The 27,730-nt window shown below is 40.7% G+C and overlaps 1 protein-coding gene across 3 annotated transcripts in view; it reads left to right on the forward strand.

Annotated features, from left to right (window-relative positions):
- The window catches only part of PDSS2 (decaprenyl diphosphate synthase subunit 2), a 214,170-nt gene that overhangs the window by 74,132 nt on the left and 112,308 nt on the right, over nucleotides 1-27,730 (forward strand). For all 3 annotated transcript variants that reach the window (XR_012645075.1, XM_074990785.1, XM_074990784.1), the window contains exon 2: nucleotides 9,178-9,312. Coding sequence is in view for 2 of the 3 variants with exons in the window: in XM_074990785.1 (XP_074846886.1) it covers nucleotides 9,178-9,312 (135 nt within the window). In the remaining variant the exon portion in view is untranslated. The remainder of the gene's footprint in view (nucleotides 1-9,177; nucleotides 9,313-27,730) is intronic.

Below are 27,730 nucleotides of genomic sequence, written 5' to 3' on the forward strand. Positions count from 1 at the left end.
TCAGTGTACATTGCAGTGGCTTGAGCTTGCCAACAAGAGGAACTGGTAAGCTGCTCCCGCTCCAAAAAAATTCTCTTTTCCCCTCAAGAATCATGTGGGGCTTTGCGTGTGTGTGTCTCAGGGGAGAGGGGATTAATGGGCAGATTGGAATACTGTGTATATACATTAGAAAAATGTAAAACTATTGTGAAGACTAATTTAATCTGTTTCTTTCACATACTTCAAACTAGTTTGTGTCTGGTTTTGCTGAACTACAAGAAACTGTGATAAGGAGTAAGTAAGGCTCTCCTATGGTAACTGATAAGCTGTATATTACTGTAGAGTAGTAACTTTTTTGTAAAATTTCAGCTTTGGGCTGTTTTTGTCCAAAACGAACCAGTTGAGATTCAGTTGACCAAGCATCTTGTCAGTCTTTGAAATTCAAATGTAATTAAGTTTTTTTCTTAACTTCACTGCCATGAACTTAGGCTAAGTCTACACTGCCACTTTGGTGTGCTGCAGCTTTTTGGCCCAGATGTGAATTCTCCCACACCCCTGCTGAGCACAGCAAGTTAGTTCTGAAAAGTGACAGTGTAAATGGGCTCCCAACACATTCCCAGTGCTGTTAGCTGCTCTCCTCATGGAAGAGTTCTCTTGCAGTGCTGGTGCTGTGCCCACACTTTCACTTTAAAGCAGCTGTGCTTTAATTTTAGAAGTATAAGCAAAGCTTTAGTCTTTTAACAGAGACATGGTCTTTGGGTTGGTTTGAAGAACTAAGGTTGATAAATAATAAAGTTCTAAGTATTTGTTAAATACGTAGTCAGAAGGTGGAAGTAATTAACTTTATTTTAGATTGCATTTTTACCATGCTGTGCTTTATTTCAAAGTGAATACTTGAGAAAACTCATATAAATATTTTGTGTTACATATTGATTTACTTTTAGCCAGTCATTATTAAAATAGAATGGAAACTAGTCACAAGGATAGCAGAACTCATGTTTGTAGTTATGAGAGATAACTGCTGTGTTGTGCTGATAATGGCTACCTCTAGCTTTAAGTTTAGAAATGGCAATTGCAATTAATGTTAAAGAACACTGTTGTATTCTCTGTTCACCCATTTTGCTCAACCCAAGAGGCTAAGTCTTTCCCTTTATGTCATAAATTTTAATAGCATTTGCAATTTGGGATAGGGATGCCTTGTTCTGTATTTGTGTAGTGCCTTACCTAATCAGGTCTTGGGCCATAACTAGGGCTCCTAGGTGCTCCAGTATTCCAAATAATAAACAGTAATTTACAGTGTCACACCAAATGTGTACATTCTTGGTCAGCTGTATTTTTATGGGAACTGAGCTATGTCATTGTCTTATCATTCCTAAATTTACTTACTACCTCATGTTGCTCTTCTTCATTTTGCTTACATTTCACTATTCCAGCTACTCCTTAAATCTACCATATTCACACTTCTGCTGTTCCTCCATTGTTAATTACCCAATTGCATACATACTTTCTTTAGGCTTTCCATTATCCATCCAATATCATGATATCTCATCCTTATCCCTTCATCTGCTTGTAGAACCAGCTTATTACATTTCCTGTTATTTCATCTACTCCCCATTTTACTCTTACTATATACTGTAAAAAGCAGAAGATGGTAATAAAATTACTTTTGTCATCTCACAATTACCTCCATTGCTTAAATTTGGAATATCTGCAATCTTCATTAACTAATAGGAGTAACGCTAAAATTATTAAATATTAATAGCTTGCAATTAGGCGGTGTTTTTTTTCTGACAAGACATCATTGTTAGTGTTGTTAAACCATTGAAAATTATAGGAGATTAATCTTCAAAATGCTTTTTAAAAGCAAAGTCTGTTGAAATCGGCATTACAAGTTGAGAAGTGCACAAAACATTGAGTGGCAATATATGTTTGCTTGATTTATTCTCTGTAACAGACGGACTGTGGTCGTAGGAGGTGTAATTTGCAGCACATTAGCTATTAGCCAGTGTCACTGCTTGAGTGGGTGGTGTGAGTCTCTTATGTCTGTGTAGCATAATACATGTGTTTTGGAGCTAGACTCATCTCTCCTGTACCTCAACTCTGTTCACAAAGAAATTAAAAATTAAAGAGAAAAATAAATCTTTATTTAAACCAGTGAATCTGACAGTTTTCCAATGGCTTATTTTGTCATATTTATAAAATCTAGTGTAGATGATTTTCTTTCGACCCATTTAATCTTTTGTATAAGCTGAATTGTTGTAGATTGTTAGCAAGACATGCTCATCTATCTCTTGTATTTTCCCCTGACGGTGCAGTGTATAAGTCCAATATGCCCAGTCTGTAACTTACAGCAAGTAAAATTCACTAATATCTTTTCTTGGCTACTCTCTGCTTACGCTTGTGATGTTATTATGCAGTTGTTTTACAAAAGATTCTAAACTTGACACTACTTGTGTATGTGTCCAATTTTACTTGGGTTGCTTTCAGTTCACTTTTTTTCCCCTAGAGGAAACTGTCTTCTGCCACATACCCATCAAAACTAATTGCACCATCTGGAAGACTTCTGTGTGGCTGTACATGGGCAGAATATCTCTTGGGAATTTAAATCAGGTAGTGTGTGAATGTGACCCCTGAAGCCATGTCAAATAGATGCTGTAGTTTCTAGTTTCTAAAGGATGGACACCTTAGGCTTTTTTGAATTTGTCCAATTCAATTGGCTTTAGTGTATGTATGATGTATGTCAGCACCACAATTCATGTCTATAAATAGAATTGGACTTTGAATATTATTTTGCTTATAAATCTACATGTACGTATATGGTGTTCTGCTGGATAAAATTGTATTTTACTTATATAATCATGTGACAGACATAGCACATTTAATCATAATACTTGAACAGCTCTTCCTCTTTTACACCTTTGGGATCCTTACTCTATACCCTGCATACAATTTGTTTTTACCACATACATTCTAAACTTCTGAACTTTCAAACAGTTAGTTTTCTACTAATAGTGTTAATTGCTCATTTTCATTCCCTTCCCTCCCCTGATATGGATCAGGTAAAAGAAGACATTTAAAACTTCACTTTTTCTGTACTTGCCCTATGTGTTCCTGAACCAGCAACTAAGTGCCGTACTTTGTGGCTCAGCAGGTCTGTGCCCCATGGGACAGCTGGGTTGCTTGCTTTTTTAATGTTATGTTATAATACAGTTTGTTTCTAATCGTATCAGATGGGGAGATACGGGACTCTCAAATCCTACAGAAACATTTCTTCAGATTAATTTTAGATATTTACATTTTAGTAGTAATTTTTCTGTGCATGAGAGCTATGGCAACTTGTTTTATGAGTAAAGGAATAGGAAGAAATAGTGCTAGTGTTTTTTTTCAGAGCCAGTTTTCTCTCAATGATTTACTAGATGATGAGCATTCGTGAGACAGACCTACTTCTTCAGATCTATAGAATTTCCAGACCAGACCCAGCTATGTAGCACAAAGGTCCAACTCTATATATCTGGGTCTGGACTGGAAATTCTATAGATCTGAAGAAGTGGGTCTGTCCGGTGAAGGCTCATCACCTAATAAATCATTTTGTTAGCCTTTAAAATGCTACATGACCGCTGTTTTGTTAGAACACAGACTAACACGGCTACCTCTCTGATACTTTTCTCTAATCACATGTGATAAACTAAGCACATGAATGGAGTGAGGAAGTATGAAGATTGTTGAATTACCTGCATCTCTCTTGTGCTTAACCACGTTTAAATAATGTGGTGCATTTATGTTCAAGCTAGTTGAGTGAAATCCCATTTAATTAGTTAACCGATTAAACGGCAGGGGTGGCCGGGGAACTGCTGCAGCACAGCAGGGCTGGAGAGTCCCCCCTTGCCTCTGCCACAGACAGGGATTATTCCAGCTGGTGTTCTGGAGCTCTCTTTTCTTCCCCTACCCTCCATGCTATTCCCAGGGCTGCTTCTGACCAGAGCTGCTGCTACTTGGCTAGAGCACCCTTGCCCTCCTGGGACCTCTGTGGACTGGGGCTCCTCCAGCTGGGAAGGAGCCCCCAGTCTGTGGTGCTTGTGAGGCCACAGTGGATGGGGCTGCTCTGGCCAGGCTAGAGCCCCATTGCCTGCAGCACTCCCAGGACCATGGTGGATCTAGGCTGTTCTGGTTGTGCTGGAGCATGACCCATCCACTGGGGGCTAGAGCAGCTCCCTGCCTGCAGCAGGCAGAGGGCAGCTCCATCCCCTTTCAGTTGATCAGCCTCATCCATTTAGGTTGAGGATTACTGGTTAACCTTTAACATCCCTAACTCAAGAACTGGAACAGACCTTGCGAGGCCAAGTCCAGTCCTGCCCTCACAGCCAGACCTATCACTATTTCTGATTTTTTTTTTTTTTAATCTAACCTGCCCAAGGCCCTTGAAAGGCCCCCTCAAGGATTGAGTTCACAACCCTGGGTTTGCAAGGCCAGTGCTCTAACCAATGTTTATATCCTCAGTACTTTCTTGGCATAAGCAAAACAGTGTGACTTTTCATCTGAATTTGTTGTTTGTTCATTTGAATAGGAAGAATAAAGATATGAAAATGTATGTTCACTGAATGTTGAATGCAACTTATTCACTTTAAACCCCTTCATTAGGTGTATCTTTTCAGTAAAAAAAGAAAGCTAATGATAGAGCAACACAAAATTTGTTCTTGTCAACAGTTTTGTTTAAGTTGTTTTAGCCTTCCATCTTTTGTGCATGATTCCTAAAGTAACTGATCTTTCATGCAAACTTGCTTACAACCTACAGTATATATGTCATAAAACACCTTTCCTTGGAGTTGAAATTTACAAATACTGTGTCCTCCTTCCTACCACAGTCTTCAGTTTTACAGAGGAAGGGACTTGTCTGTATTTCAGCATCACCGATTTTCATACCCAGAGGGTGCTCAACACTGACAGTAGCTTACCTAGTTTCTTGATTTCTAGTCAGAATTAAGGTCCAGGTTAAACCTCTCTAGTCCAAGACCCACAGGTCTTGACCAGTGCCAAACCAGAGAATTTGCTGAACCACAGGAAGTCAATACTGTATAGCACGGTGTTTCTCAAACTGTGCTCCGTGGAACACTGCCGTTCCGTGCAATGTCATAGGTGTTCAATAAAAAAAATTTTGATGCTAGCAATATTTTTCCTTCTAAAATATTAAATAAGAAATTGTGTGTGTCAAAAATACTAAGCTATTTGAATAGTACTTAGATTGTAGGTATTTTAATATTTATAAAACCTTTCATAATAGTATAGTTTCAGAGAAGTAGCCATGTTAGTCTGTATCTTCTTTCAGTACTTTTTCTGTTATCCGTTATTCTCCAGATCTGAGCAAACAAAAGCTTATCACCTAATAGATAATACTCTAGTCTTTAAGGTGCTACAGAACTGCTTGTTTGTTTTACAAGAGAATAGTCTTGTGTGACTCGTGCCAAAACAGAAATGCAAAAACACTCTTCCCATTAAAAAACCTATTGGTTTTTTTATTTCCAGTAATTTTATAAATTTATAAAAAACACAATTTAAAAATATTTTGCATTTCTTTTTCATAATTTTTTTAAACTTTAAGAAAGCACAGTCCATTTTCGAACAACATTGTCCTTTCTATTTGTGTACAAAAGAATGAAATTAACCATCCGTCTTTCATCTGTTATATTGATGTTTGGGGTTCATACTTAATTTTAAAACTTAATTATAGAGTGGCTGACTGTCCTCTTATCAGAAAGACAGTAGTTCTTCTTTCAGATTCTTGTGATTTTTTTGTTCTTTTAAAATAAGAGATGTAAAAAACTAACTTTTAAATTGTCTTTTTACAATTGTGTGGCAATTTTTCAGTATGGAAATACCCCACCCCATCCTCTGACCAGTGTGTATGTTTTCTGTCAATATGTTCCAAGCCCAAAAGTGTTCCATGGCCAAATTAGTTTGGGAAGCACTGGTCTAGCAGCATTACCAGTACTTCTACTGCTTACTGGGTTCTTAGAAGATATCTAGGAGTAAAATAACAGCACAGACAGAACCCTGAGAGCCAGGACTGGAGGCTGTAAACAGCCCTTATGAGACTTCAGGAAACTTGGCCACACCCATGATAAGTGAACATCTGACTAATTAAAACTGCAACAGAACATGGATGTTGCCAGACCAGAGAGTGCTCAACTAGAGAGGTTCAACCTGTAGTATAATAATAAAAAACATGTGAAGGAACATGAGAAAATATGTGAATTACTTTTTAGTCCCAAGAAAGCTCTTCTTGGGTATAGCATCTGGTTTTCATTAATGTCTTGCTAATTTTTACCCATTTTTAAAACTGGATTGTCCAGAGCTGACGAGTGGGAGCTAGTAGCTTTCACAACGTACTGTGGTAAGTAAGTATGCACATTAAGTCTCAGAATTTACTCTGCATCCAGGGTGCCCCCCACCCTTTTTTTTAACCACTGGATTGCAAAGCCTCCTAGTAAAGAGAATATGAAATTATTTAAGCAGGTGTACTCCTTATTTTTCAATGGTGAAGTAGTTCATTATCTGACCTTGTGAGTCATCCTGTGCTTGAATACTAAATACTAGGCTTAATATATTTTCTGACATCCTAATGTTACTCCATGTTCTCACAGCTTTCAAGCAGCACTCAAAATTGTTGATTAAAATTTTGCTAGCCACATACTTATATACTGCCATAGCCTGAATGCCATCTCCATTTTAACACCCAATTTAAGAGAGAGAAGTGGTTTTTAACTGCATGGCACGAAATTGACTTTTAAGATTGGAAGCCAGTGGGACTGCTGGCAGAGTAGATTATTAGCATCATCCTTAAATATTTGTTTTCCATTTGGTCCCTCAGATCGCTAAATATTTGAAAGCCAATCTCAAAACTCGGTTCTAATCTGCAACTATTTTAAAACAAAATTTGTACTATTTAGTTGTTAAATTCTGCAGAAGGTGCTTGTACTCTTCTGGGACAGTTTTTTTTTCTTGGTCACAGAGAAGATTTTATTTTTGTTTGTTTTCAACTCTGTCCCCAAAACCACCTGAGTCATTGGTTTCTATCTGTTTTGATTGTTTCTCTCTGAATAATGTCAACTCCCAAGAGAAGTGTGTGAGCTGTGGCCTTTAATGATCAATCTTTCTATAATTTGTTAAATTGAAGTACATTTGAATTGTTACTGCATCCAGAGGGTAGTGTTATGGGTATGTGGAGAGAATCTCTGAGTCAGGAGGATGGCTTGGCTTGGCAGCATTAAGTGCACGGAGGAAAAGTTTGTGAATGAGGGGTTGGCTGAGTTCTGGTGGGCTTAGAGACAATGGTGGCAGAGAGAGGGTGTGAGCTGTACTGGGGGGGGAGATTGGGAGAGGGAGTGAGTAAGAGATCAGACATCATAAATAAATTTTTTCTTCTTGCTGCTGCTTAGCATCAGGTATCATAATTTTCTTTCTGAACGCAGATATAATTGGGAGCGTATAAACAGCGCGTCTCTTTTTCTTTTCACTTTTTATTACTCATCAAACGTTTTCTTGTGCTACATCCAATACCAGCATCCCAGTTTTTCAGTTTGAAAATACAGTCATCTTGCAGAGGAGGAAAGAATGTGGTGGGTGAGAGAGAATGATGAGCAGCTTGCTATCCCTGATCTCAGCATGTATTTTGGGCACCCATTGTTCTTTCCTCAATGATGAGTGTAAAGTGAATCTATTTGTATAAGGAAAACAGGATAGGAAGTGAGACGTTAACTCCAACGTCAGAACATCAATTCTGAGATTTTTTTCTACCAAACTGAAATGGCATCAGTACTTCCATTGCAGACATTTGCAGGACTACAGCTTGGAATTCTTTACCCATAGTGCAGAAAATGGTTTTCCTCATAGGTGCACCTGATGCTTGTTTTGCGAGAATGGGTTTGCAATTCTGATTTGTTGAGAATGCTTCAGTTCACCTTGCTGCGGCTTATGGTGTTATCTAGACTCTCAAAAATGGGAGTTTACTTGCCATAAAGACTGAAGTTCTTTGTGGACATTGCCTCTGCTTATTGTACTTTGTGTCCTTGCCCTTTCCTTGGAAGTTTTTGGAGCACCAAGCATTCAGAGCTGTGAGAAGGTACTCATACTACTTCAATGGGCACCACTTTCGTGTAGGTCTGTGGCATGCAGGGCAGGGGTAGGCACAAGTGTGACTGTAGAGGCAACATTTGAAGAGCCAAACTTAATCTCTTTTACCTTTTTATTCAGCTCTTATTCCCAAGATTCTTCCTTCCTTCTTTATTCCTACTCTGTGTACAAGTATCATGTTGATTGGCTCTTCTTAAATGGCAAAATTATAATCTGTTCTTTCTCTTTTCCTCCTCCTCCAACATACTGTGTTTTTAGTATGAAGTGGTTATAACATGCCTGAAAAGCTGCTGAATGAGCTCCATGACTCTGGTATCCTGTTTTAACTAATCCTGTTATGGCAAGGTTTTTCACACGTCAGGACAATCAATATTTGTGGATTGCATGTCATGCAATTTTGTTTAATGTTTGTAAAGCTCTTTGTAAATGTAAACCATAATAAAGGCAGTATCATCAAGACTTAATGGAATGCAATGGCACCTTTAGTGTGAACATTGTTGTCACCTGCCCTCATGGTGAATTTTTATATTTATAGATCTGTCAATTTGAAATACCATTCTAAAGATTCTTTAGTTTGTCTTAGATTGTAAAATAGTGAAAATGTTTTGTAATGTGCCACTGTGAGGTATTATGAGACTAAGTAATGTATGTTAGATTTTCTTATATATAAATATCACCTAGCTAGAAGACACCATAGATTTTCCTAGAGTATTGTTGTTATAAAGACAGTTATGATCTGATTTCTTCCAGAGAATTATAACCAGGAGTAATATGGGACTCAACCTGTCTAATAACCTTCCATATTCTCCTAGGAAATAGAAATGGGAATTCCAGATTGAAGTATTGTGTTATTTGTAATAGTAACACCTCACTGCAAACTGTGGACTAAATATGACAAAAGATCTTGATTGAGAACTGAAGTTGTCTTCATCTGTAGATGTGAATAATAGAGACTTTACATGAAATGATTGTCAATTTGGAGTCTGCTTTTCTACTTGGATTTTGTTGATCAGGTAAAATGGTTTATGAAAAATCCTGATTTCTCTTCCCCGCCCCTCCTTCTTTTGGCAGAGGGCTTGTATATGATAGCCGGAACAACCTACAGATGCGAGGTTTGGTCGTACTGCTTATTTCCAAAGCAGCTGGCCCCAGCAATACAGCAGAGCTTTCCTTCCAGCAAGACATGATCAGCGGGATTTATTCCAGGTATAGTGGGATCTCTTATAACAACAGTGACACATGTTTATTGGACAGGTGATTTCCACTGCATCCTAATGATTGGTCTGAAGGCCATTTGTGGAAGTCAGTATTGATGTATGTAATTAGAAAAGTTACAAATTCCATCTGAAAATACAAGTGTATATATAATATGTGATGGGGAGAGAGGAGACATTGGCATATACAAAGTGACAGCCTTCCTTGCCCCAGCATATGTTGCTCTTCACTATAAGTTGTCCAGGGCTGGAACTGTACGTACCTCTGCACAGTCCTTAGGATAACAGGGTCCTAGGTGGTGGTTCTCGGACCCTTCCATAATAAAAGGATTTTTGAGAACTGTGTCCCATACCCTCCCCTGGCTGTTGGGCAGTTAGCTATTCCTGGAGCTGTGCTGAAATTGTAAATAATGTCAGAACTGGTAGAAAATTTTTGAAATTTTAACCTTTTTCTAATTGAAATTTTATTTGAACTTCAATGGAATCCCCCCACAAAGGGTTTCTTTGTCAGCTTTGAAATTTAGTTTTATTTGTGACCAGTTCTGGTGCTGATGGACCAAAAACGATTAGATACACAGAGGCATTGTTATGTCCTGACCTATTTAGAAATGGTGATTAAAATTGTATAAGACAAAAAAAAAAAGTGAGACAATGTGTAGCTTCTGATTTCTAGGAGAGTATTACAAGCAAAAGAAAGAGAGGAAGATACATATGGAAAGGGGAGGGAATGCACTTTTTCTAGGCACGCAATATACAGCAAGCTGGCATATAAATGTGCGGTGCCCTAGCATGGCACTCATTAACTGTCCATGTGATCCCTGCTCTCACACACTAAAAGTTCCCTTGTGTGCTTTGAGGAACAGGAGTACATCAGTGCACGGTAGGGAACAGTGCGGGCATGGAAACAGTAGTCAATATGGACAGCTATTGCACTGTAGATTTATACCCTAGCTTTTTGCTTGCTTTTAATCCAGGCCAGTTTTTCTCAATCTGGGGGACGCAGGAAAGGCTTGGGGCGGTTGCAAGCAGGGCTGGCACATGCCACTTGGGGCCCATCAAAGTTAACTTACATATTTCAGCCCCAAGCTTAAGGTATTGGGTGCCATGTTTTCTAATGGTGGGGTGTTATTTTTTTAAATCCAGAGGGGTGGGGGGGGGCGGTCACCTGCTGAAAAATACTGAGAAATACTGGTCCAGCCAAGCCATAGGAAACTTTTGAAGGGCTGTGATGTCACTTCAGCTGATTAGTCCCATCTTGTATGGTTTTCCAAATACTGTCCACTTAAGCTGTGCATATCTTTTCTATACCTATGCAAATGATGCTAGATGATACCAAAACTCAATTAACTCTGCAGTAACTGATAACTCTAATTAGTTACAGTATAGGAGGTATTGTGGTTTGGGTTATAAACAATTGAAAAAAGAAAAACTTAACGCTTGAAACAGGAGAGGGAAAACAGTCTATATAGTCTTGAATGTTGTCATTTTGAAAAGAGATATATTTGAGCATTTAAATCTATAGAGTAAACCCCCACTTTACGTGATTTCGACATGCATTAATCGTATTAGTGAGAATGTCAACATCCTGGGTGGCTGGAGCATGGAGGAGGGGACATGGCTTCCCTTTGGGTTCCTGGGGGCTCGGAGGTCAAGGGACAGGGTGGTGGTGGGGGAGAAACCCCTCAGCCCTCTGGGAGCCAGGGTCCAGGTACAAGCAATGGGGAGCCAGGAAACTGACCATGTGCTGCGCACCTGGATCCTGGCTCCCCGCGGTTGAGCAGGAGCCTGGAAACTAACCATGTGCTTCTGTGCCTGGTTCCAGGTTCCCAGGAGCTCCCAGGAGAAGGAAGGGGTCCACCTCCCCCAACTTACGCGAAATTTCTGTTATGTACGGTTTGTGAGGAACACAACTCCTGCGTAACTCGGGGTTTTACTGTAGTTAGAAAAGTAGTAGTAACATTTGGAAACACGAACTGCAAGCGAAAAATAAAAGACTGAATTAATAATGGTTTAGCTGCATGGTTCTCAGTAAAGTTATAAGAATTTGAGATACTTGAAGTATTTGGTCCAGTATATTAAGTGTAAGAACAAGACACAGCCATAATGATATGTAGAATTAGACACTGAGAAGATAAAAGACCCTTGCATGCTCTTGTGCACAATATTAGGGTTCATTCTCGGCTGCCAAAGTGCTCACAGTGGGTCTGTGATACTTCAGACATGTAGCAATCTGCAATATGAGAACAATAATGTATTTTGGTAATAGCACCGAGGCACTTTTTATTTTGTACTATACATGAGCCAGTTACTGCTCCCCTTGAAGTCAATATAGGTGTTGCCATTGGTTTTAAATAGAAGTACATTTGGATACTCTGTAGTTTTTGTGAGTGTGTATGTTTGTGGCTCTCCAAGGGCACATTGTATACAGAACTTGTGTTCATTCTCTATTTTTCTCAGTTAAAGAGATAAAATAAAAAGGACAAAATGCTTATAAAATCAACGTTCAAAAGCTATTTGCAATTCCTCTATGTATTACAAATGACATTGTACAAAGACTAGTGGTCTGAATAGAAACCAAGGACATCATTTTCCATCAGTAAGGTTTTCTCTTAGATCTTTGTAAGGACACAGTCACTCTTTTGGCCTGGTGCTGGTGGTACGTATGAGGAAGTTAAGAGGTACATACCAAAGGCAGAGCACACCCCTTGATTATATGAAATAAAGAAACTTTTTATTTTAATCATTCCTTTTTATTTTATATATATTTAACAATTTTCAGGTTATAGAGAGCTCTTGTTTGAAGTATGTTTTTTCACATTATTTTAAACTCTGCTCAACTCATACTGTCTTTTTCTGTTGCCATGCTGTGTATGATCTATCTATGAAAATGCTGGAATATTAATGTTGGGACTGTAAAGAATATCTTCATTGCCTGATACTTAAATGCTGTGCACATTCTGTTGAAGTTTTTAGCTATTAGCTATGGCTCTCTTGATCTTTAGGCAGTTGGTAATGATTAATTACTTGCTTTCCTAAAGTCCGATCATCACTAAATTGTTCCAGTGCTAGTCAGAGATTATACCAAACCTGTCTTTTGTTTCCTTTTTTTGGAATCTGTTTATGTTCTCTTTAAATCTCTGTCCCCGAGGTGGTAGCCCTTAAATTGCCCCCTGACACATTTGATAGCTGTATGTTGAAAATATAGTTTGGGAAAGAAGAAGAAAGGGGATACATAGTAGAATGTGGTCTACCCATTTAATTCAGAAGAGGGTAAGTCAGTTACACTTTATATTTGTGAATGAGGTTTAATTATAATGAATTTTTCATCTCCCATTGTCTTGAGTAAAATAAAGTGTAAGTAAACAGTATGTATAATCTAATTTAAAATAGAATGTTATCGAGTAGCAGATTAGAATAAGGTCACTACTTATTTGTCCATCTCTTCCTATCTGCAAATTAGTCAGTGTGGGAGACAAATGATTTAAATATAAATATAGGGCATATATTTGTTTTTTATGCATTTTTTTTTGTTTGTGTGTAAGCAAAACTTTAATTGGGTTATGTAATTATAAATAAAATCAAACTTGATTTTAGTTACAATGAAGAGTCTCTTTCCCCTGCAAGCCACACATATAGCACTTGTATGTTATTGCACCATGAGTAAAAGAAAAAAAAATACATACAATGTGTTAGCACATGGATCTTTGTTTTGTTACATTTTGCCTCCTGTTATCCTTCCTGTTTCTGGCATTTTTTTCATTTTATCTTTTCCATCCTTCTGCATAACATGAGTAGAATTCTGCTTGTGGAGAGAGCATGTTACTGTTTATGTATATAAAATGTTATAAAAAAATCCAGATAGTTGAGAGGTATGATTCTCCTCTTTCTCTGTTCTATAGTTGGAAATAAGGAAATGGATGCCCAAATTTTATAATAGATGCCTCCTGTTACTTTACACATAAAATTAACTGCTCATTTTTTAAATCAAAAATAAATGTGGAATCCTTATACTTGACAAGAAGCAAATTCAGTTCTTCTCTGATTTCACCTGGTACGGAAATCTATAATTGATTAGATATAGCATGCCCTGCAGTTTTAGGGAAGAAATGGCCAAGGGCTACAATCTGGGAGTTTGAAGCTGCATTTATACATTTGTCTCTCTTCTCTCCTTGCAAACCCCACCCCCCCACCCCGCCACTCCTCCCGCTGCATGCACTTCCTAGCCCTGTGAAGTAAAACATAGTAGCAGTAAATAGAACATGTTGGGTGGAAGTGAAGAGAAATAAAAATACTGGAAACAGGAAATAAGGTAGCTGACATGGCAATGTGTTTGTGAACAGAAGTTCAGACTAAACTCAGAATGCAAAGTATTATCAGCAAATGGTTAAGCTTTTTACTACAGCAGGAGGACTAGACTGGGCCTCAGCTGCAGATATTGCAGAGATTTATCTTATTAATGGGAATGCTAATTGGTGTTTGACTTCTAATTATAGTAACAGTAGACCTTAACAATCAATCCTCACCTCTACTGGTGCACATTAAGTCTCTGCATCATAAAAGTGATTTCTGTTGGGACTTACTGTTCTTATCCATATCATCAGCAAAGGTACAGTATCCTAAATAGTGTATGCTTTAGGCTCAACTAATTAAGAAGTGCAGAAAGTGTGTAATTCTAAAATATTCAGCACCTAAGAAAATATAAAGTAGAATGGTATTCTTGACACGATTATTTAGGTGAAACATAAAAGAAAACACAATGAGCATAAAATCTGTCCTAATTCTTTAAAGAATGTTCAGTCTTGTTTTAAATAGCTTAACAAAAATTGGGGAGAATCTACTAAGTTTTTTAAGCAAGTATTTAAAATTATTTTATTTAGCTTTTGATCTCCGTGATTAATCCTTCGAGATGCTTCCTCTCATTTACAAGAGGAGTCTCAGGAGATAAAAAGCACAGACAACTTGATTACATATTCCTATTGTTCATTTTCCACTTGCAACAATAAAAATCAACTCTAAATTCAAATCTAACAGTGTTATTAATTCATTACTACCAGTACCGTTCTTCATTAGCTTTTGTTTTCAACATATGCAGTATTTACAAAATACAGCAATTGTATGTTGAATAAGAGAAAGGAATACAATGCAGAGTATGTCAAAAATCATAGTAGAGATTACTGAAGATTATTGTAAAAACATAAAAAAATCACTTCTACAAAAGGGGAGTATTTAGCAAACATGCTGAATATGCAAACAGCTACCAGCCTACCTGAAACAAAGTTAAATTTTTAAATATCATGACTGCTTAACGCTCTTGGTTAGGGCTTTTCTGTGATTCCTTAATGCACCCGTTGCTTCGACATTCTGATTCAGAATCTGAGGTCGGGTCTTGCCTAGCTGAAAGTAAATCCCAGATATGCAATTCCAGCTATCACAGTTATGCAGCTAGAATCAACACATCTAGGATTGATTTATCTGGACATCCTCACAGAGGGAGACAGGACAGGAGAGTTTCTCCCATTGACCTTCTTTACTCCTCACGATCATGGGGAGTACCAGGGTTGACTGTCAAGCTCTGATAGTTCATTTTCTCCTGGTAAATGTAGATGTATCCTAAGTTTTACAATTATAGAGAGAACCTTCCATGTGTAAGTAGTGTAAAGATCTTAATAACTTTGGAAGGTAAGACTTGCTTGTCCAAGGCATCAGGAGGCTGCTTACTCTGAAAACTTGTCAGCATTGTTAACTATTTCACTGCTGATTAATTAAGCAGAAACATGCATGTAATGTGCATGGTCTCCAGCACCAAAATCTCTCCTGCCTTTCCCCATAAGTTAAAAATACCAGCTGTTCTCAGCAGCTGAACCCCCCAATTTCTCCCTGACAAATTCTACAAGTTTTCAAACTTCAATCACCTACTTATTGTCTGCTTATTATTCAGTTTCTCTTGGGAGGTAGTCTAACATTCTAAGCCTCTGAGGTTTTTTCTTTTGCTCCCCAAAACAATTATGCTTGCACAAGGCTCTGAACCAGACAGATTCATTTCTGCATCAGTAATAACTTTTCATGCATAAAATGTTTCAGGTTTAAGGTCTGTTCTCTCATGCTGCTGCAATAGCTTCATGCTGTTGGGAAGGATAGCTCTCCAGTTTCTAGTGCTCCTAACCCTGGAAGGTCATGAGTAAATGGACAAGTTCTGGTATTGTAATGTGCACTCATCCCTCGCTATCTGAGCACAATTAGTTCCCAACTTTCTGCTTGTAGACAAAAACTCATAAAAGGAGCACTAAATTCCCATTAAAATACATGTAAAAGTCTCTGATTCATTTCAAGTGCTCATAATTTGGCGAAGAAGTGGCAGCATGTGGTGCTGCTTTTGAAAGGTAAGTGAACTTTGCATTTGCAGGGAGTTGGAGAAGGTTAAAGGTTGGGGCAGTTTGGGGCCATGAGCGGGAAGGAAGATTAAAAGCTGGTGGCGGGTTGAGTCCATGGGGTGGGCTGGGGGCTGAGGTTGTGGTGGGCTGGGTCCACAGGGAGGGTGTGGTGTTAAGGCTGCGTGGGGCACGTGGGGGATTTAAGCCTGCTGTAGATTGGGTCAGTGGGGCAAGTGGGGGGGTGGGGGTTAAGGACACGGCAGGTTGGGTGTATGAGGCTGGTAGGGTTTCAGGCTGTGGCAAGTAGGGTCTGCAGGGCCTGTGTGGGCGGTCAGGCTGTGGTGGGTTGGGTCTGGGTTGCCAGCGCGGGGGTTCAGGCTGCAGGTGGCTGGGGGTGTGAGGCTGGTGAAGGAGTCAGGCTGTCGTGTGTTGGGTCTGCGGGGAGGGGAGTAAGTCTCGTATTAGTGGGGGGGGAGTTCACTCATCTAGTGAACAAAGGTAGGTATATGTGTCCTTGTTTAACGAGTACTCATAAGTAAAGTACTCTTTAATGAGGGATGAGTATACAATAAATAGCTTTTGGATCACTCATGTAGGTTATTGTAGCTCCCTCTGTAGCTTGGGCTGTTAGACTTGTGGTAACTAAAGCACTTGGCTCTACAGTTGAAAGGATAAAAAACAGAACAGCTCATTTTTTTTTCAGAAAATCTACAGCATTTCAGAAATAATTTTTTTTGTAGTGGATATATCTGACAGAATAGCTGATGGTGTTACATGAAGGTTTTAACTTGCTTGTGACTTCCCCTTAAGAGCTGTGCACCCTTTCCAAATTCCATAATAATAAATGTTTGTTGCTCTTATATATGTATGTGTGACTCAATTACTTTCAGTTACTAATGGCGGCAATATAGTAATTCCATTAGATGCAATTGAGTGCATTTGGGTCTGAAAAGAGTTGTTAAATGCTCTGCCTCTTTATTACAGAGATTAAGTTCAATGTTAGTTGGTGCTTGAGAATATAAATTATGTTTTGAGTTGGATGTAGCAAAGTTTTAATTTCTTCAACTAATTTGTCTATTGTATGTTTTCTTTTGGCACACTTCAGTTCACGTGTTTAATTTTATCCATACGTTTTACTCCTTTCAGTTTGATAGAAGATTTATTCTCTTAACAGGTCTACTGATTTGGCAGGTATCCTTTCTTAATAGGCTTCAGTTATCTAAAATAGTTCAATATATTTCATATGTAACTAGTACTGCACTTGTTAACGTTAAGGAGGCTGCACCTTAACTCTAGCTACATTGGATACAATTATATACCAACTCCTTAGAGGCAATGTTTTGGGGAAACAGTGGAACTGCTAAGCAGTCACTGAGAGGTTTGCTGGTGTCCATACATAATTGACATCACACAATAATTAGAGTTTGTATTACCCCAGTGCAATTTCTCTCACACAGTCATTACAAATAAAATTTTGAACTGAATCTCAAAACCTTGAGGCCTGAGAATCAACCAACAAAGAGAGAGGAAAAAATTATGGACATGAAATTACTCAATCTTATTAGCAGTCCGTCTTATTTCAGTAAGTTATAAGTGAGCTCTTGTACTTGTACTTCAGTTCTGAAACACTGTATCTTTAATTTGGGGATTTTAAAAGATCAGTTTATTTTCAATAGTAAATACGTGTTTGAAATTCAGAATTTTGTGTGGTGGCCATTGTGCTACATTTGTCAAGAAAAAGGTGTTAGATAAGATTTCACAATGGGACTGTTCACTGGGGAGTTAAAGCTTTCATACTTTAGAAAAGAGCAAATTTAAATTAATTTCTAGTGGACAGAAGTCTTAATTGGCAAATCGCCATCCAGTAAGTAGTTTATTGCTGGCATCCACTGTAGTTCTGTGAAAGGACTTTTAGTAATTGCCGAAACTGAACTCCTGATTGTTCTCTCCCAAAGGCTGCCTGCCTTATTCCTCTGTCATAGTAGAGAGAACCACCATCCTGCTTGTCACCTAATCCTTTAATCTCAGCTTTATGTTTGCCTTTCCTTTTGACACATGCTTTTACGTCAGGTCTGAACCTTACTGTTTTTTTTCCCTGCATAAAATCTCCAATATCAGACCTTTCTCAGCCTCGTTCATCTCATGCCTTGAATCTCACAATCTCTTCCCTAGTTTCTGTGCTTGCAACCACTTTCAGGTCTATTCAAAATGCTGCTGTGCAGATTATCATCTTGGTTCACTGCTCAAACTGTCATTTTTGTCCTTTTAAATTCTTTTGTTCCGGTCTTTGTATTCCACCATATCAGGTGAAAACTTCTTTGACCTTACCTTCAAAGCCTTTCACACTAGAGTTCTTCCCCGTTATCACAAAGTTAGGGGGGCAGTTGTTGGTTATTCTTTTTGCTTATAAATAAACACCATTATTGGTCAGTGTATACAGGCCTTTCCTGTTCTTTGACCTTCCTCTCCCCGACCAAGCCAGTCCTCACTTACAGACAGCTCCAACCCCTGTAACCTGAAACAAATACCATCAAATTCACACCCCCAGAACAGGAACATTAACCCAGGAACCAAACCCTGCAACAAACCACTTTGCCAACTCTGTCCACCTATCTACCCAAGTGACAGCATCATGGAACCTAACCAAATCAGCTATAACATTATAGCTGGTATAGCTGATTCTCCTGCACATTTACTATTGCAGTATATACCAGTGGTGCCCTCTGCCACGTCCATGGGACAAACTGGACTGTCTCTACTCAAAAACAAACAAAATAAAAATAAAAGACACAAATCAAACATAAAGAATGCCAACATACAAACACCGGCAGGTTGGGGGTGCTCTTTAACCTCTGTGGACACATAAGCTATATCTAGTAGTAGTAGTAGGCATCCCTCAGTCTGCATAGACTATGGATTGCGCCCTTTAAAGTTTCAATTGAGGACTTCATTTACAGAGTCTATTGTGACTATGAAGACCCACACGAGAGTCACAGTCCTTGCTGCATCTCTTGCAGATGAAGTGGGTGTCTGGCAAGTCCTTATTGTGCTTTCTGTGCGCTCGCTTCTCCTCTGCTAGCTGTCTGATCTTCAACTCACCCTTCTGAAGGCCCTTGTGTAACCCCTGCCTCCATCTGCTGCGGTCATCTGCTAGTTCTTCCCAGTTGTCCAGCTCGATGTCTACCTCTCTGAGGTCTCTCTTGCAGACATCTTTGTAACGCAACTGGGGGCGTCCGGGAGGTCTTTTGCCAGAGGCTAGCTCACCATACAGGATGTCTTTTGGAATCCTTCCATCGTTCATCCTGTGGACGTGGCCAAGCCAGCGGAGTCGCCACTGCCTGAGGAGGGTGTGCATGGTTGGGATTCCAGCTTGCTCGAGGACGGCGGTGTTGGTCACTCTTTCCTTCCATGATATTCCAAGGATGCGCCTGAGGCAGCGCAAGTGGAAGATGTTCAGCCTCTTTTCCTGGCGGGCATACGGGGTCCAAGTCTCGCTGCCATAAAGGAGGGTGCTGAGGATGCAGGCTCTGTAGACTTGCATTTTGGTGTGAGTGTACAGCTTGTTGTTATTCCACACTCTCTTGCTGAGTCTGGACAGAGTTGTGGCCGCTTTTCCGATCCTCCTGTTTAGCTCAGTGTCCAACGACAGGGTGTCAGTGATGGTGGACCCGAGGTAAACGAACTCGTGGACGACCTCTAACGTATAGTTGTCAATGCTGATTGATGGGGATTCAGCAACATCCTGACCGAGTACGTTCGTCTTCTTTAGGCTGATGGTAAGCCCAAAGTCCTTGCACGCTTTGGAGAACCAATCCAGCAGTTTTTGAAGCTGGTCTTCTGTGTGAGACACCACAGCAGCATCGTCTGTGAACAGCATGTCTCTGATGAGGACTTCTCGCACCTTAGACTTCGCTTTCAGCCTTGCAAGGTTAAACAGTTTCCCATCAGATCTAGTGTGCAGCAAGATGCCCTCTGTTGAAGATCCAAAGGCATGCTTCAGGAGGAGTGCGAAGAAGATCCCAAACAATGTCGGAGCAAGCACGCATCCTTGTTTGACGCCACTCCTGATTCTGAAAGCATCCGATAATGTGCCATCATATTGGATGGTTCCTCTCATGTCTTCGTGGAACGACTGGATCATCTTGAGTAACCGGGGAGGACAGCCTATCTTGTGGAGCAGTTTGAACAGACCATCCCTGCTGACCAAGTCAAAAGCCTTGGTCAAGTCGATGAAGGCTATGTAGAGTGGCTTTTTCTGCTCCCTGCACTTCTCCTGCAGCTGCCTTAGAGAGAAGACCATGTCAACGGTAGACCTCTCTGTGCGGAATCTGCACTGCGATTCAGGGTACACCCTCTCAGCAATCTTCTGGTGTCTGCCAAGGATGACGCGAGTGAACAGTTTACCAGTGACGCTTAGGAGGGAGATTCCACGGTAGTTGTTGCAGTCACTTCTGTCTCCTTTGTTCTTGTACAACGTTACAATGTTAGCGTCATGCATATCCTGTGGAACCTCACCCTCTTTCCAGCACAGGCACAGTAGCTCATGCAGGGGTTCCAGGAGTGTGTCCGTGGCACATTTGATTACCTCTGGTGGTATACCATCCTGACCAGGGGCCTTTCCTGCTGCAATGCTGTCAATGGCTCTCTTCAGTTCATCCACAGTTGGTTCTTGATCCAGTTCGTCCATTACTGGTAGGAGCTCGACGGCATTGAGGGCTGCATCAACCACAACATTCTCGCGTGAGTACAGCTCGGAGTAGTGCTCAACCCAGTGCTCCATCTGTTTGGCTTTGTCAGCGATGACTTCACCAGATTTGGATTTCAGAGGTGCCATCTTGTTCTGGGTGGGTCCTAATGCCTTCTTCATACCCTCGTACATTCCTCTGAGATTACCAGAGTTGGCACAGGTCTGGATGCTGCTGCATAGCTGGAGCCAGTGGTTGTTGGCACAGCGCCTGGCTGTCTGCTGTACTGTTCTTCTGGCCTCTCTAAGCGCTTGCTGGGTACTCTAGCTCGGTGAGCGTTTGTACTCCAGGAGTGCAGCGCGCTTCTTTTCAATGACTGGAATCATCTCATCAGAGTTAGCTTCGAACCAGTCGTTTGTGTTTCTAGCTCTTCTTCCAAACACCGACAAGGCTGTGTTGTAAACTGTATCCCTCAGATGTTGCCATTTGGATGTCGCATCGACGCCCCCAGGGCCGCTGCACAGATTTTCTTGGAGGGTCTCTCTGAACTTTTCAGCTTTCTCCGAGTTTGCTGTCTTTCTGGCGTCAATGCGGGGCTTTCCAGTAGGTTTAGAGCGGTACAGCTTCTTGGGTCTCAGCTTGAGCTTGGAGCAAACTAGCGAGTGATCTGTGTCACAGTCAGCACTATTATAGCTGCGTGTCAGAAGGACGTTTTTGAGGTTATTACGCCTAGTGATGACCACATCTAGTTGATGCCAGTGCTTCGAGCTTGGGTGTCTCCACGACACTCTGTGCTGTGGCTTCATTTGGAAGAATGTGTTTGTGATGCACAGATTGTGGTACGTGCACAGTTCAAGGAGACGCTGTCCATTGTCATTCATTTTTCCCACACCGAAGTGTCCTAAGCAGGAAGGCCATGAGGCCCAATCAGCTCCAACTCTTGCATTGAAGTCACCCAAGATGTACAGTTGTTCACAAGCAGGTATTTGTGCTACAGCAGCACTAAGCATGTCATAGAACTTGTCTTTTACTTCTGGTGTGGCGTACAGGGTTGGAGCATAAGCGCTGATCAGGTGGACAGGACCGGCGCAAGTTTGAAGCGTGATTCAAAGAAGTCTTTCTGATCCGCCCATGACTAAATCCACCATTTGTAGAAGGGTGTTTCTGACAGCAAAGCCAACACCATGCTCTCTGGGTTCTTCTTGGGCTTTACCCTGCCAGAAAAAGGTGTAGTCCTTTTCCTTTAGAGATCCCGAATCTGCGAGTCGCATCTCTTGCAGTGCAGCGATATCAACTCAGAGCCTCTTCAGTTCCTCGTTGATGACAGCGGTCTTTCGGGTGTCACTGATGGCCTGAAGATCTTCAGTCAAGCCGGTCAGCATGGTCCGCACATTCTAGCAAGCAAGCTTGAATTGTTGATGGGTCTCATTTCTTGTTGATTTTCTTATTGGTTTGCCTGGTGCCCAAATTTCAGTCACTTGTCAGGTTCAGGAACCTTAAGCCTCACGCACCCAGCGAGGCAGGTGAACTGTGGCGGGACAGTACCCTATTGGCTGGGGGCTGCCCAGCTTGAGGCGGGCGGTGACTGTCCAGTGAGATGCGAGGATCTCTCCCACCGTCAAAGGCAACCCCTGGCACTCATTCTCTACGCCAATCGAGCAAGAGCTTATAACCAGTATCTGTTGCCTCCTGTGTTGACACAACGCTGTTCAGCGATGCCAGAGTACCTCTCCGGGCACGAGCCTGGGCATTTGTTATGGAGTCTCCAAGCTATATCTACACTTTGAAATAAAGGTGAATTTAATAAAGCCGATTTTTTAACATTACATCTTAGAAAATTGAAGTTGAGCATCCACAAACGTTCAGAAAGTTAACTTACGGGTCTCCATTGCCTTACTTACATTCAACTGCATGAGCAATGCATTGTGGTTACCTATCCTACAGTGTCTTTTGCCCTATTCCATTCTGGGTTTTTGTGCCAGTGCCTTATGGGGAATAATGCACCTCAAGTGCTTGTGGTTGTCTGATGTCATCATCCAAAAAAGCAAAGCACCCATCCCCACTGGAAAACAAATGGTCAGCCAACTTCACACAATTTTTCTGGTTGTTTTCCAAAGACTACCCATGGCTTAAACTGCTATATGGTGCTAGCATGGATCCTCAACTGCTTCTAGCCGTTGCACAGTGCATTATAGCCATTTCCCAGAGTGTTGCAGAGTATTTATATAGACATGGGTAGGCTATGATGGATGAGATGGATGTGGAGGAAGACGATGCATTGGTTGATGAAGCTGAAGAACTGGAGACAAGTAATTTAGAAATGCTGGATGCCTTGGTTGCATTGCTTACAGTGGAGCTTTGTTTCTGGAGACATGAAACCAGCACACATTGCTGGGACCACATCGTTTTGACTGCCTGAGACAACCAGCAGTGGGTGTAAAACTTCTTCATGGGCAAGGCCTCTTTCATGGAACTTTGTGATTTGCTGTTGCCCTGAAGTGCAGTGATGCCAGAATGAGACCTGCTTTGACAGTTCACAAGCAAGTGGCAATTGCTCTGTGGAAGTTTGCAACACCTGACAGCTATTAGTCAATGGCAAATCAATTTGGGGTGGTCAGATCTACACTGGGGGGCCATGGTGATACAGGTAGCCAGTGTAATCTGTCACTGTCTCATGCAGAAGATCATGACCATGGGAAATTTCTAGCACATATTGGATGGTTTTGCTACCATGGGGTTTCCTAACTGTGATGGGGCACACACATCCCCGTCATGGCCCTGGACCACCTGGCCTCAGAATACATTAACAGAAAGGGATAGCTCTCATGGTATTGCAGGCGTCGGTGGATCATAAAGGTCATTTCACCAACATCTACATGGGATGGTCGGGAAAGGTGCATGATGTGTGCATCTTTAGAAATTCAAGTCTGTACAGAATGCTCCTGGATGGGTCTTTTTTCCCAAACCAGAAAATCAAGATTGGCCACGTGGAGATGCCCATAGTTATACTGGGCAACCCTGCTTACTCTCTGCTCCCTTGCCTCATGAAGCCATACACAAGCACTCTGGACCACAGTTAGGAATGCTTCAACTACAGGGTAAGTGCAGAATGGTGGTGGAATGTGCCTTTGGCTGTTTAAAAGTCAGATTTGGGTGCCTTTTGATCCGTTTGGACCTTTCTGAAACAAATGTCCCCCCATGAAAATGTGCCATAGAAAATATGCAAAAATGCTGTGTGTTGCCATGACGCCAGATCACTTACTGGTTGCCTGTCGTGGCAATGTGTCTTATTGTGGAAGCTACAATAAGTCAGGTCTCCCCAAAGACCTTGTGTGAAAAACAAGAGTACCCGGCTGAGATCTTCATGGAGATCTCCAAAAAGGATAAGTGCCCCACCCCCAGAAATATTAACAAGCTGTTCTGAGGGTCATAGATCCACTGCATCAGATCCACAAACCGCTTGTAGCAGTTTAAAAAAACAGATGCTTCACTTAAGCAAACCTATACCTAAAACCAGCAGCAATCCGCTTGTAGTGTTCTAAAAAAATACTCACCAGAAGAGCTGGTCCCTGGCAGTTCAGATGTCGATGTTGAGGGCTTGAGCTTGAAGAGCTCCGGGCTGCCAGGATCAGCTTCATCAGGCCACTGCTGATGACTGTTGCCATGCTCTTCTTCATTGGCCTCCACCTCCTGCTCTCCCTCTTGACTCCCACCAGACTCCTCAGTACAGCCTCCTGAAGAGTCCCAGTTAAGATTAGTGACCATGGTTGGGTCCTTCCCATGAGTGGCATCCAGCTGTTTCTAATACTGGCACGTCTGGAGAGAGATGACCCAGATTGTCCGTTGGCTTCCCAAACTGTATGATAGCTCTGCTGTTGCTCCTTCACTTTCACCCGGCATTGCTGAGCATCCCGGAAGTAACCTTTTATGATCATGCCGCACAAAATCTTTTCATAAATGTCCACGTTTCTCTTGCAAACTCAGTCTGCCCACCACTGTCTTTTCTCCCCAAACAGCAATGAGATCCAGGATTTCGCCATGGGTTCATGCTGGAGCTCTCTTGAGACCCTGAGAACTCCAATCAGAAGAACCCTGAGTACTCACGATGGTAAGATGCCTGCATTAGATGGCTATGGATATGGTGGATGGCTGCTGAGGTGTGCTCCTGAGGTGCGCTATCCACATTGGTCAGAAAAAAAATAAACTCAAATTCCCGGGCTTCCTCTTACATACTTCCTGCGCACCCGGAGAGCACCGGAGATGAAAGCGGCTAGAATGGACAACTGTGCGGCATTCTGGGATACATGTGGGACACCTCTGGAGGCCAATAAAATGGTTTAAAGAAATGCTGTTTCCACACTAGCTTATTTCAACCTTTTACATTTGAACTTGGTGTTACGCTGACTTCCATGGTAGATGTAAGAATGTCAACCATAACAGTCTCGAAAATCGACCTAATGATATTTGCAGTGAGGACAGTGACATTATAAAATTGAGCTAACTGCCTTAAAATCAACTTTATGCTGTAGAGCAGACATAACCTAGTTACTGACGTGCGAGTTGCCATTCTTAGGCAAACAAAACCTTCAAAAACAGACTGCTACATGAAACTGCTGAGTTGGAATTCATATGCAAATTTGACACAGTCATAATGGGCCTGAGCAGAGACATGGAATAGCTCTCTCATTACAAGAAGTAATTTCCCTGTCAGGCATTCTCACCTTCTCATCAACATTGGAGGTGAGCCACAGCTGCCCTGCTAAAATTAGCACCGATGTTACCCTCCGGTCACTCTTATTTCTTCCTGCCTTTCTTTCACTTCCAGCTCTGAGGCAGTGAGTTGCACCTCACAAAAGTCTTATGCTCTAATAAAATTGTTAGCCTTTAAGGTGACACAGGACTCCTTGTTATTTTTTGTTGAAACAGACTAACATGGCTACCTCTCTGAAACCTGCTTGACATTGGACTGTCAAAAGGAAGAAGGTTGGTAATAGCTTGGGATGACTGCTTACTTATGCTGTCCCTTTTACTGCTCTTAGGATAGGTGTCCTTCGGAATGATGTTGCTTGAAGTTAAAGATTTCATTAGTATATGGCCCCTGGACCAAAACATTCCTTCTTGTTGGCCTTCTGCCACTAACAATAAGGAATTGAATCCCACTCACTGTGTGAATTGTTTAGAAAACTGTTTTAAAACAAAAGAATTGTCATGATCCATTATCTTCTGTTTTTTGCTCTCTGCTTCCACCTTTAACTTCATCCAGTATTCTGTATACGTTGTAACAGAATTGAGGGATCTGGTTCTGTGTAGTACTGGATGTATCTGTTTGCACAAATGCCAGTTTGTCCAGTGGGGAAGGGGCCAATGATGAAAATGAATTGATGACCTGCATTGGACTGAAACTGATGACGCAGTTAGTGTAAAGCAGATTACAACTTCCAGGCAGTGTACATGCTATGTTCTACTTGTCATGTTGGCACAAGCAATGCACAAAATCCCCATCCCTGTCCTGAGGGGTTCTAAAATCTTTAATTTCTTAGCGATATATTTTATATTTTGTGGGCTCATTAAAAGACTTCAACATAGGACTTGTCAACACTGCCTGCCATTCTGAATTTGGGGGTTTGACTGCATGTTTTAACCGGTAGGTTCATCCTCTTTTGTTTTGACACAACATTGCCACTGAGAAATCTATAACTATGGTCACATCCACGTAGCTCTTAGACAAGTCTAAAAGCAAGAGAGCAGATATCCCCAAATATTATCTTCTGGATGGAAAACCACATGTGTAACTGGGTAAACATAGTTTAACTACCTTAACATTGGTTTACCTGAGAAATGCCGTTTCAGTTTTTTCAGTAAATGAGTTTTTAACCTTCCCTTAAATATTTAATTTTTTACAAACTTTTATGCACCATTGTAGAAATAAATTGTGCACAAATGAGGACATTCAAAGCCGAGTCAGGGAGGTCATCTTTTAATTTTGTTATTTTTATCATGGTGTGTCACAGACTTTCTGTTTTTAATGTAGTTTATTTTTTAATTAAATAATAGAGTGTTTGCTCATTTAAAATGGTATACCGTTGTTCATGTCAAAGCTATACTTGCAGAATTTTTTTTTTTTGTTTTAGTGCCCGGTTAGATAATAGTTGAGCAAATAATAGATTCTAGGGACCTTTGATCCATCATTACTATAACATAAAATGCAACTTAATTTTTTCTCCTGTCCATAATGGTTTTAACCTTGTGTACTAATTTGAATGTGCTTGTGGGGACAGAGCCTTAAATGAGACACAAATGAAGGAAAAATTGCTAATGCTGCCACTGTATATCTAATGAGCACTGTGTAATAAACCATAACCTCTTCAACATTTATGTGGAAAATGGTGTGATTATTTTGGATGGCTGGCCCTTTGTGTATGGCTCATTACCATCTGGCATAATGTGTATTGATAGAGCCTGTAATTGTCAACTCCTATTTGACATGCTGCCTTTAATAAATGTGACTTGCATGGCTGGAACCCACTAATGGTTATATGGTAAACTGTAATTAAAGAAAAAAAAAAAAATATATATATATATAGTTGGGTAAAATATGCACCTGTGCATGTGCACACACATATGCTTGCACAAAATATTTTGATGGATGGTCTCTCTGTTTTCCCATGGTTGTGTATTTCCCACTTCAGCATAATAATGTACATTGCTTTGCCAACAGAGGCCTAAATATCATAAGACAGGCATGAGTCTTAAACAGTTTTACTTCATCGTGCAGCACCTGCTTATAGTGAAATGTTCTGTGATGACAATTGTCTGTATATAGCAAAGCAGAATAAAAGTTGATATACTTGTGCTCGGATAATGGGATGCCAATCCTGATTAGGACTTTAGATTGCTACCATCACATAAATGATAGAAAATAATTGTAATGCAAAAAATTCCTTTCTGGATTTGATGATTCTTAGAATTAAATTCTTCTCTGGAAGAAATGGATTCACTAATAACAAGGTTGTTTGCGGCAAGAAGGAAGCTTTCCTCTTGCAAGTATGGGTATCAACTTTAACTGCTGTAGTAGCTAAGCTTTCATTCTGAAAATGTTTCTTGTCTTTATGGTCAATGTGCCCTCTAATATTTTGCATCCATGTGCAGAATAAATTTTACTGTGTGCACTGAGGCATGTGTGATGTGTACCACCAGTAGATACACATGTTGCTGGCTGTGGGCACTGTGGATGCTCTGCAAATCAGCTGGGTGGCATTTGAATCTCATCTGGGTGGCTTTCCAAGTACTCTTCTAGCAGGAAACACTGCTTAAGGCTATGATGACAACCTTGCAAAAGTGACCAGACTGTAAA

Source organism: Carettochelys insculpta, chromosome 3, assembly GCF_033958435.1.
Source record: "Carettochelys insculpta isolate YL-2023 chromosome 3, ASM3395843v1, whole genome shotgun sequence".
NCBI lineage: Eukaryota > Metazoa > Chordata > Testudines > Carettochelyidae > Carettochelys > Carettochelys insculpta.